Source organism: Mytilus galloprovincialis, chromosome 4 (assembly GCF_965363235.1).
Source record: "Mytilus galloprovincialis chromosome 4, xbMytGall1.hap1.1, whole genome shotgun sequence".
NCBI classification, from domain to species: Eukaryota; Metazoa; Mollusca; class Bivalvia; order Mytilida; family Mytilidae; genus Mytilus; species Mytilus galloprovincialis.
The window spans coordinates 95,666,244-95,677,976 of NC_134841.1; the positions used below are offsets into that span (position 1 = coordinate 95,666,244).

An 11,733-nucleotide genomic window follows, 5' to 3' on the forward strand; every position below is an offset into this window, starting at 1 on the left:
CTTACCGGTGACGCCCAGATATAAAAGTTCGAAAGTCAAAAAAAGGGGGACAAAGTTGTACAGCTCTGAGGATCAAACGTTGAAAAAGGTTGTGCCAAATACGGTTAGGGTTTTTTGCTTGTGATAAGAACATTCTTATTATATAGAACAATTTATGCTATTGCAAACAGTAAATTTCATCAAATGAATATAAAAGATTTACATGATCTAACTGACGTTAACTAATTACAGAAAACAAAACCATAATACACAATGCATTGAAGACCAACACAGAAAATAGACACACCCGACTCAGTGACAAACCAGGCCTGAACGTTGTACACACGAAACAGATATGTTTGACAGGTTGAATGCATCCAAAATTACTAGCGTATTGGCAGCGTACATGATTTTTTCAGTACGCCCGGCGTACGTCGGAGCTTTACGCTGATGTGTGACGCCGGTAATAATCTCTGACGCTCCGATAAAAAAGGTCGAAAGCCAAAACAAGTTCAAAGTTAATGAGCCTTGATGATTTGATGTTCCAAAAAGTTGTGCCTAATACGGCAAAAGTGTTCTGCCTGGGATAAGAACATCCTTAGAATTTAGAATAACTCATACTTTTGCAAACAGAACATTTATAAAAAGGACTATATAATAGATATACATGATAACACCAAAGTGATGACTAATTTCGGGAATGAAAACGAATACATAAAACTACCTAAACCAGCACATAAAAAGTAACAGCCGAGTTAGCCGAAAACATCGACGCACAAAGTGACGTCACATTTGAGATGATTTCAGCTTCCCAATTGTGAATTTTCCATTTCTATGTAGCAACATTCCAGCAGTGCCTGTATACGGAGTACATATCTCCCAATTGATACGATATTCCCGGGCTTATATTTCCTATCATGATTTCCTTGGTAGAAGGTTGCTGTTCGTGTTGTTTATTCTTTACTTTTTGGCCATGGCGTTGTCAGTTTGTTTTAGATTTATGAGTTTGACTGTCCCTTTGGTATCTTTCGTCCCTCTTGAAGCTATTAAACCAAAAGTTCCAAATGAAGAAGTTGAAATCATCCCTTCGTAAATTTTACGGACGCCTTCACGAGTTTGTTGACTGTTATAGATTAACCGTTTCATAGATGATATCGGATATGCTCCTTTTGTCGTAACTACAATCCCCTTGCCTTTGAAAGAATGTGATCTACGTACCTATTTAGACTATTTACCGGATTTGTTATAATATAAGCAACACGACGGGTGCCACATGTGGAGCAGGATCTGCTTACCCTTCCGGAGCACCTGAGATGACCCCAAATTTTTGGTTGGGTTTGTGTTGCTTATTCTTTATTTTTTTTTTTTTTTTGTATTGTATCTTGTGTTCTTTTTTTATCTCTTTGCCTTTTCCTTTTTTACCCATGGCGTTGTCAGTTTATTTTCGATCTAGGAGTTTGACTGTCCTTTGGGTATCTTTCAGCCCTCCTTTACAATTTCAGTAAACGTTTCGTTGCCATTAATTTTTATTGTACGACATATAATATATCAGAAACACAAATCTTTAAACACAAAAAATATCGCAAAAGAGAAATAATATGAAGCAAATTGAGACCAATCTTCTTCATGTTCTAATGGTCGTCACAGTATCATAATGGAGCAAGGTACATGCTATATAGAAGAGAGGGTTACTACTAGCTTGACTAGATTTAAAGCTATCAACAACATACTAATTGTTTTATATTTCATTACTAAGTGTTATTAAACTTAAACTTAAACTTATAGCAAATATTCAATGATAAAGACTAGGATTTCCTTCTTTGTGTTAAGTTTTTCTTTGTAAAACAACGGATTTTGTGACTGTGATACAAAAAACAATTACTTAAGCAGCTATGTTTTGAGTAAAAAATAAGAAACATTGGTTGCGCTGGAAACTTCTATTTCAGTAACAAATAGTTTGGCAATCATTTGCAGTTTGATCAGAAGAAACACCGACAAAGCTAGATGATACAATTAATTATCTAATTACTGCTACAATTAAATGTTAATTAGTATTATAATTTTCACTGTCATTAATATAAGTTAGATAAGACATACAAGTCTGATATTTAATTTCATCTAAATTCTTTCTTAATTTTCGGAACACGTTTTACAAATTTAAATGTGACGTCACTTTGGGCGTTGTAATGACTATGGCTAACACGGCTGTGATTTTGTAATGTATTCGTTTTTATTCTATAGCTAGTCACCACTTCAGTTTAATCATGTATATCTATTATATAGTCATTTCATAAAATTTACTGTTTGCAAAACTATGTATTTTTCTGGATAATAATGATGTTTTTGTCCAAGGCGATAACCGTGGCCTCACAACTTTTGGGAACTTTTGGTACTCGGCGATCTTCAACATTGTAGCTGTTATTGTTTTCAAACTTTTTTCATTTGACAATAGTTTTGATAATAGTTTTGAGTGGACGTAGCGCGCGTCTGGCGTATAAAAATATTTTTTAACTTGTTACCCTGTGATGGCTATTATTCGTTTGTTTCTCTGACCTATATTTTCTCCCATTTATTTATTGCAGCCCTGTCGTGTAATGTTGTCATTTTAATGTTATAATTAACACTGCCATTAAAGCGGGAGGTTTGGCATGCCACAAAACCAGGTTCAACCCATCATTAAGTTTGTAACCCGGATTTGTTTTTTCTCTATCGATTGATGAATTTTGAACAGCGATATATTACTGTTGCCTTTATTGCTTAACCTGATGTAAAGGAAAACGTTTGGTTGCATTTAATTCACCTCTAAAACAAACAAAAAAACTGATATGCAATTGAAAAATTAGGACAAAATAAAAACAAAACAAATCCATTTAGACACTATACCGTTCGTGAAACAACATCATTAATAGAATGCTTTAAGCTACCGAGAGCAAGCCCAGTATATAATATGCTGTTTTGATGAAACTATAGCCCATTACTTTCATTATACTTATGGTTGTACCACAGATTTGAAAAAAAATCGACTAAAATATCCTGAAGAAGGACATAAATTATGAATGAAAGAGAGAAACACACAAGCTAACTTCTACAAACAAAAAAACTGAATGATATTTCACATGGAAGGTAATATGTTTGAGTGAGTGTCAAACAAGTGTCATTAAGACATGTGACATTTATTAATGATTTCAGAAGAACATGAAAAAAGTTCATGCAAATTATACAAATGGTGGAGATAAAGCAGTTGGCAGTTAACAAATGACTAAAAAATGACTTAAATTGTCTTATTAATTTTGAGACATGAACCGATTTAAAGCTTAAAACCTATTTATAAATTGTATAGACAAAAATGTCTTGTTGCTGATTATATATTGCCACCTAGATGTCGTTCATGTTTGATTACTTTTCTCGTGTAGTAGATGTATCATTTACGTATACTTTAATTTCACTGTGTTCAAGATTACAATATGATTTAAAAGTAAAATCACAAAAATAAAAATTAAATTATGTTAAATCATCGGACATCTCGTTCAAACATGTTAACATAAGTTGTAATCTACCAAAATGTTAAGCGTTCTTAAAAAATACGTTTTCCTCAACGTCATTGATAAAAAATTTGATGGATTTCTGAAAATTGTTTAAATGGGCAGTTTACATAATATTCAGCTTATGGACATTAAATAATATTCTAAGAGTTAAAGATATTTGAAACCAGTTGAAATTTTCAACTAGTAGATCAACTTTAAGACGCATCATTTACAGATTTCAATAGGTGAAAAAAGCTTTCTCTATGGATTTTTTTCTCTATTCTTCAGATACATTTGATGTTTCCCGAACCTCTCCAATGTTTCACATTTTAGCCCTAGGGTCAAATATAAAATGAATGTGTAGCAACGCCGAGTCCCTTTTCCAAAATAAGTTTCAAGGGTTCCAGTCAAATACCAGGAGAACGTATTTGGAGTTATTACCTGTTCAAGGTTATCTTGCAATGATAATAAGTGTTAAAATATGTAAATAGGTCTTTTGAAGGAAAAATATCATTTTTGTAACATCCAGGATGAACGTTACCGCATTTTAACTAAGTGCATTACCAAAATACGGTTACGTTCATCTGAGAGAAATCGTTATTTCAGTTTCCGTCATCATAACATATTAACCAAAAAATGTAGGTTTTTCGTTGAGATTAATTAACAAACAATTAAATCAGATTATTAAATTATAGTATTTGAAATCAATGTTATATCATATCCACCAATTTCCGCTTTTTACCTGTGGAAGACGCTTAATACTTATGTCACGCATATCCGCTCTCACAATGATATATGGAAAATAAAGTCAACAGTAGTATATCCCAGTTAAAAAGTCATAAATCGTTTAAGAATGTTTTCTTCTGACGTTTCAGTCTCATCGAAATCTCGTTCTGGAATACTTTCAAACGTGGGATACAAGTACAAAATATCAATGAATTAAAAAAAAAACTATCATCAAACTTAACTCTGTAAAATAAATTGTGTATCTACAATAAGTAGGTTTTGAGTAATATTTTTTTTTTCAATTTTATTGCCATTAAAGTTTGTCTTTTTAGCCAACATTATGAGGAAATGGGTGAGGAATACAGGAAATGATTTTACCAGAAACATGTACATCACTATTTTCTTTTCAAATTTCTTAGATATGCATTTTTCCAATCATTTATAACAAAGAAGTTGAAATTATATGCATTTTGTTCGTGAAAGAGAAAGTTGCCAGCATGGTTAATTTGACACAAAAAATTATGCATGTGATATATCTTTCTTATATTAACACCTACCTATAGTTTTTTTTAAGTTAAATTTATTCAGATTGTTCCACATCATCTTTATTGAAAGTATAAAGTTTCACGATAATGACCCAATGGTACCAAGGTATCAAAAGATTAAAATTAAGTACGCCAGACGCGCATTTCGTCTACATAAGACTCATCAGTGACACTCATATCAAAATATTTATAAAACCAAACAAGTACAAAGTTGAAGAGCATTGAGGATCCAAAGTTCCAAAAAGTTGTGCAAAATACGGCTAAGGAAATCCTTAGTTTTTCGAAAAATTCAAAGTTTTGTAAACAGGAATTTTATAAAAATGACCACACTATATATATTCACGTAAACATCGATGAAAAGTCGGAAAATCATCAAAATTGGGTACTTTCAAAGAGCCGTAGCAAAAAATGAAATGCACCACTGATACGGTGCTTTTTGTCCGCAATTCGCTTTTTGTCCGCTTTTGCTTTTTGTCCGATAATTTTGCTTTTTGTCCGAAACTTTTGCTTTTTGTCCGTTGCTTTTTGTCCGTTTTGCCTTTTGTCCGATTATTTTGCTTTTTGTCTGAAACTTTTGCTTTTTGTCCGTTGCTTTTTGTCCGTTTTGCCTTTTGTCCGATTATTTTGCTTTTTGTCAGAAACTTTTGCTTTTTGTCCGTTGCTTTTTGTCCGTTTTGCTTTTTGTCCGATAATTTTGCTTTATGTCCGATATAAAATGTGTATATTTTTGGCAGGTTTCATTTTGAACTTCAAAATACCATGTCCTTTTAGGAGTTAAATACAGACCATACTCACATTATAAATGATTTGTACATGAAATTTCATGTCTTTTACAATATATCGCATTACCTCTAAAATGGCTCGAAGCACTAATATCCTAGACCCGTAGGTGTTGGTCAACAGAGGGCAAGGGGAATACTCTTGTATATCCCTAAGTCTAAAAAACAACTATTGAAAGCTGGCTAAACTAAGACATACTCCAGGTAGGCCATTATACCAGAAGAAGAGGTAGTCAAACCCTTATAAATGGCTTATAGCACTTATGTCCTGGATCTACACGAGTTTATCAACAACGAATTAAAATATGATTTTTTGTTCGCCAATTATTTCTTTACAGTCATTTAACCCCAAAGATCAGGTTAAGGAAAAAGGTTTAATTCTGGAATTTTTTCTCCTCAGAGGTGTACATCCTTAACCAAAAACAAATCCAGGTTACAAATAAAAACGAGGAAAACAAATCAACTTTAAAATAAAAACAATAGACAACAGTTACACTGAACTGCAACATAAACAAACGCCAACATGCATAAAAACGGACTTGTTGATAACTACTGCCTACCATAATCCTGACTTGAAACAGAACATATATTATGAAAAAAAAACATATAGTTTGAACCTTGTTTTATGGCTAGCAAAACCTCCCGCTTATATGGCAATGTTAAAATACCGCTTTAAGGGAAAATCATTGCGTGACAGTAAACAGACAGACAGTTACTACAGAAATTACAAAGAACAAGAGAAAACGGAAGCCTTTGACATTTGAACAATTGAAGTCAAAGCCAGTATGTAACTTCCAAAAGATACGGATAGTGAACATAAAAATTAATAGATATGATATTGATTAATTATGGAACTTGTTTTTTAATAATAATCTCATATATTAGATAAGATCGTTTGACTGCACTTATTGCTATTAATATCTAGAGCACAATATGATAGTTGGCCTTAGTATTTGTTCCTTATGGCTACATTGTAGCATGCGTTGCATTATGGTTAATGAATGTATGTTGTGCTATATTATTAAATACTGAGATGAAAGAAATAAGGATTGTTTTTTGTTTGAATTTGGTGTTGATGGCACGAAGACTAAGAAACACGAACCCCATCAAAACCTAGGGGTGATCTCAGGTGCTCCGGAAGGGTTAAGCAGATCCTGCTCCACATGTGGCACCCGTCGTGTTGCTTATGTTATTACAAATCCGGTAAATAGTTTAACTTAGTAGGTCACATTCGAAAAAAGGGAAGGGTATTGTAGGTATGGCATAAAGAACATATCCGATATCATCTATGAAATGGTAATTCCATTACTCGTGATGATGTCCGTAAAATTTATGAAGAGATGATTTCAACTTATCCATTTAATACTCTTGATTTAATAGCTTCCTTGTGAGTAGCAATCCACTATCAAGGAAATCATGATAGGAAATACAAGCCCGGGAATATCGTATCAATTTGGGAGCTATATACTGCGTATGCAGGCGCTGCTGAAATTTTGCAACATAGAAATGGAAAGTTCACAATTGGGAAGCCGAAATCATCTTTTTTTTTTGTAAAGTTTTGTTTGCAACCGACCCTCATTTTCAATTTCTAGATGTAAGTCAAGATATGAGGCAGACTTAATTGTATCTGTAGTATCCTTTATTCCTAGTTCGATCGGATAGATTCGCTCAACATAGTCACGTCTCTTTAGTTATTCAAAAAGTACATACAAACGCTGAATTTAAGGGCAAGATATAACGCGACGTTTGTCTGATGTTGACGATCAAATTTAATGCTCAATGTTGCTATGTATTCATTGTAGCTAACTCAATGACCCTACTTCTTTTATTCATACGAGGACGATCTTCAATAAGATCGTATTTTCATGAAACATTCCTCTGACCGGTTTTTGTTTAAATGATTGCGTTTTTATCTATTTGTTTTCCAAAATTCACCATTCTTTAATTTTAATGTCCACGTTTACAAATAAACGGCAAAAGATATATCTGGCTTTTTTAAATGATCAATCAAAAATTAAAAAGGTGTTTGTTTAAACACCAACCTTTATAATAAAAGTAACACAGTACAAGTTAAGTCAGTCTTTGACTTATAACAATTTATCATATGAAAATAATCGTGGTTTTTTCTAAAATTAATCTTTTATAATTTTGATTAATTATTAAAAAATAACAAATAAAGGCTTTTTGTTTTTTTAAATATTCGTTATGGAGCTTCATAATTCATCTTTTTTTGGGGGGTTTTTTGTTGCTTGTCTAATACATCTTTTTTTTCATTTCCAAATGTGTATTATATAAGCCTTCTAGAATTCAACATTCAGTACCCAATCAGACCATCGTATCAAAGCAAACAAGTAAGTAAATTTAAGTTTCTATTTTGTAATTCATTTGATCTGTTAGTTTTACACTAACTGTATATTATGTTGTGGACCAGAAAGTTTAGTCTTTTTGTCCAGAAGCGGCAGTGCAGGGAAAAGTTTAGTCGTCTTTTCAAGAATAGGCAATGAAAGGAACAGTTTAGTCTTCTTGTCAAGTATCGGCAATGAAGGGAAACGTTTAGTCTTCTTGTCAAGAATCGGCAATACAGGGAAAAGTTTAGTCGTCTTGTCAAGAATCGGCAATGCAGGGAAAAGTTAAGTCGTCTTGTCCAGAATTGGTAATGCAGGGAAAAGTTTAGTCGTCTTGTCAAGAATCGGCAATGAAAGGAAAAGTTTAGTCTTCTTGTCAAGTATCGGCAATGCAGGGAAAAGTTTAGTCTTCTTGTCAAGAATCGGCAATACAGGGAAAAGTTTAGTCTTCTTGTCAAGAATCGGCAATACAGGGAAACGTTAAGTCGTCTTGTCCAGAATTGGTAATGCAGGGAAAAGTTTAGTCTTCTTGTCAAGAATCGGCAATGTAGGGAAAATGACGAAAATACCTGCATTGCTGTATTCAAGTAAACACGGTGTTCTTTTTAAACGATTTTCATTAAATATTAGAACAGTTATTTTTGTGTCTTCTTTATCTAAAAATCAAAATTTTATAATTCTTTTTTAATCTAAGTTTGATGATATAGAACATTTCTTTTTAAAAAAAATTTGACTTAAAATAATTTCCTGTTTTAAAATATTGTTTCAAAATACTTAATTAATATCTATTTCTTTTTTTTTTGGAATGTCTATTGCCATGCCAATTTCCTATTATTTTAACAATTGCATCCTCTGCAATGCGTTTAAATGTATTAGCAATGTGTAACATCAAGTCAAAATTAAAAAGATTTTAAGAACATTATAGGTGATGTTACTGAACTTAATTCTATTCTTTTTGACATGGAAGTTCACATTCTATTTTCTCATAATTTTTTCTATTTCTATGCAATTGAGACCCATTGAGATCAACCAATGACCTTATACAAAAGGTATATATCCTTTCGTCGATAGTAGTTCTTGATCTACTAAATGGTCAGAAGTCGTAATCGTTAAAAGTTAGATATATTAGAACGCGTACGTTTACAGGTCTCTTAATTTGTATTACATTTGAAACAGTCGGTTGAATGTGCGATAGACTGATATCTAATTTCTAATTTCAAAGATAATGTTTTGTTTTTGTAAAGATTTTTTTTTCAGTTTTTTTACCTTAACAAGCGATGTTTTCATCTGAAATTGTTTGTTATATTTGTAACTGAACTCCAGAAAAGGTAATCAGATTCGATTCATATAAAAATGTACATACACGTTTTTAACATTTCTAGCACTTACGGAAAACAACATGTCGTTTTGGTTAATTCGCTGTACAAAAAGTACACGTTCTTATTAAAATGTAGCAATATACCACTTTCGAGTCCATCCGTCACCAGAAAAAAACTCGTCAAATATGCGCGCCTTTTTGACGTCATTTACCAGATAAAGGGGATCGTCTATATCCCTGCACTATTAACGTTGATCAAACGCCTTAGTGATCGTGAATGTGCAGGATAAACTAGCAATTATATTACGAGGAAGGCCCCTAAGCGCTAACGCACAAGTGATGTTCACTTAAACCAAGTTTTTGACGGAAATGCATCGAACTCGAAAGTTGTATATTGCCTAATGATATTTCATTATGGATAATAAATTTGTTATAAAGTGACCAAATGAAGAATTTGCCCCTCTATCCTGATTTCTATAATGAACGTTCAATATTTTAACTTTTCGTAAGCTTTTGAAAAAGATTAAATTTATATCTAAATTTTATTGTACTTTTGGATGAGGTGTCCAGTTATCCGTGTTATCAAATGCGCCTTAAGAACAATTAAATTTTGCTAAAGCAAGCTATTCCAATTAACTAAGAAAATATAATAAAAATATGATGTTACAAGTATCACTGGCAAGCCGTCTTCGTCAAAACTTTGTTTAAAACCATTTTCCGGAAAATTTACACACTGAGAATAAAAACTTCAAAACACACACTGAGAATTAAAAATTACACACTGTGAATTGATAAAGACTCACTGAGATTACAAAAAATGAAAAACACACACTGAGAATTGAAAATTACAATTGTGTAATTAACAACTCTCTCTGTGTGTTTTTCAATTTTTTTCATCTCATTGTGTAATTTTGAATCTCAGTGTGTTATTTCAGGTTTTTAAATCTCAGTGTGTTTTTTTTTTTTTTTTTGCATTGTCAGTGTGTATTTTTTCGAAAAAGGATTTGAACATAGTTTTAACGAGAACAGCTTGTCATAATTATCCTTTTGATTCAGATTCATTTCTAGTATATGGAATAGACATATATATCTATAATTAGATGGATAAAAGTGATTCATTTCATCACATATGAATAAGAACAAAGTTTTAAATATGTACATATCTATAAATGCATTAATACCTGGCACCAAAACGATAGAGTCTGAGTTATTTCAAAATTGTAACTAATGAGTACTAAATCATTTAATAAGAATTGATTAAGTTGTTCTTTGTTTACCGCAGAATGAAGATCGCAATCTGTCTATTCCTTGCCATCTGTAGCGCTGTAAGCGCCTCCTATAAAGGTGGATACGGTGGATACGGTGGATACGGAGGAGGTGGTGGATATGGATACGGTGGATACGGAGGAGGTGGTGGATATGGATACGGTGGATACGGCGGTGGTAGATATGGAGGTGGATATGGATCATACGTAGGAGCCGGCCACGTATACGTTGTTAGAGGAGGACCATATTATGGCGGTTATGATGGTGGATATGGAGGTGGATACGGATACGGTGGATACGGTGGTGCTGGATACGGATACGGTGGATACGGTGGTGCTGGATACGGATACGGTGGATACGGTGGTGGTGGATCCGGATACGGTGGTTATGGTGGTTCAAAGAAAGGTAAGATAATTTTCTATTTAATATTTTTCATAATTTATCCCTGGTCGTATTTCATTTAATATATACGTTTTCTGTATGATTTGAACAGATGGAAAGACAAGAAATTGCAATTTTCCCATAAATTCCTGTTAAACACTTACTTTATATAGCAAAACGTTACAAAGTGAATAAAATTGGTTGTCGTCATATGTTATTCATATATGCATAGCTGTTTTAAATAGTAAAGACTTGAAAAAATGATAAACATATGCATCAGAAATATAATATGCCAACATGACCGAAACAGCAAACAAACAATTTAAAGAATGCGATTGTCAGAAGATATGCTTGCGGAAAAATCTCATTAGTTGCTTAAGTATAGAATTTAACACAATTGCAATTAACAGGTAAGAAGATACAAAATATATTTTTGTAAAGTCGGTATTTTGCAGTAAAATTAACTTTTTTTCTATTGCAGGTTATTATTGAAGATCCTAACCCATAATGAGCAATGGATGATGTATTAACATTTGTCTTGAAATATAACCTTCGCATTTAACTTGTGTTGAAATTTTCTTGCACGAGTCTATAATTACTTTTAAAGTTTTGTAGCATCATTAGACTCCAATCGCAAAAAGAACTTCTTTTCCGGAAATTATTTGTCTAAAATCAAATTTTATACCGATGATGTAGTGTAGTCCATCATATATCTATAACATAACTCTATTCTAAAGTTCAACCTAATCAATAGGGGCACATTTGTTCCATGCAAATCATTTGATACAAGATACACAACAGAGTTTCCATTATTATTTTTTTGGTACAGCTTAACTGATCATTTTCTTATCCCAGGCATAGATTACCTTA

General features: G+C 32.6%; 1 protein-coding gene across 1 annotated transcript; it reads left to right on the forward strand.

Moving 5' to 3' along the window:
• The first annotated feature begins 7,822 nt into the window (after positions 1-7,822).
• LOC143073492 (uncharacterized) lies at positions 7,823-11,425 on the forward strand. Its single transcript, XM_076249075.1, has 3 exons — positions 7,823-7,904; positions 10,499-10,887; positions 11,345-11,425. The coding sequence occupies exons 2-3, from the start codon at positions 10,500-10,502 to the stop codon at positions 11,353-11,355; spliced, it is 399 nt and encodes a 132-aa protein (XP_076105190.1). The 5' UTR covers positions 7,823-7,904; position 10,499; the 3' UTR covers positions 11,356-11,425.
• The last annotated feature ends 308 nt before the right edge of the window (positions 11,426-11,733 follow it).

What these genes read in the sequence shown, in the direction of transcription:
- LOC143073492 (XM_076249075.1), top strand. Translation starts at nt 10,500, where the DNA reads ATGAAGATCGCAATCTGTCTATTCCTTGCCATCTGTAGCGCTGTAAGC.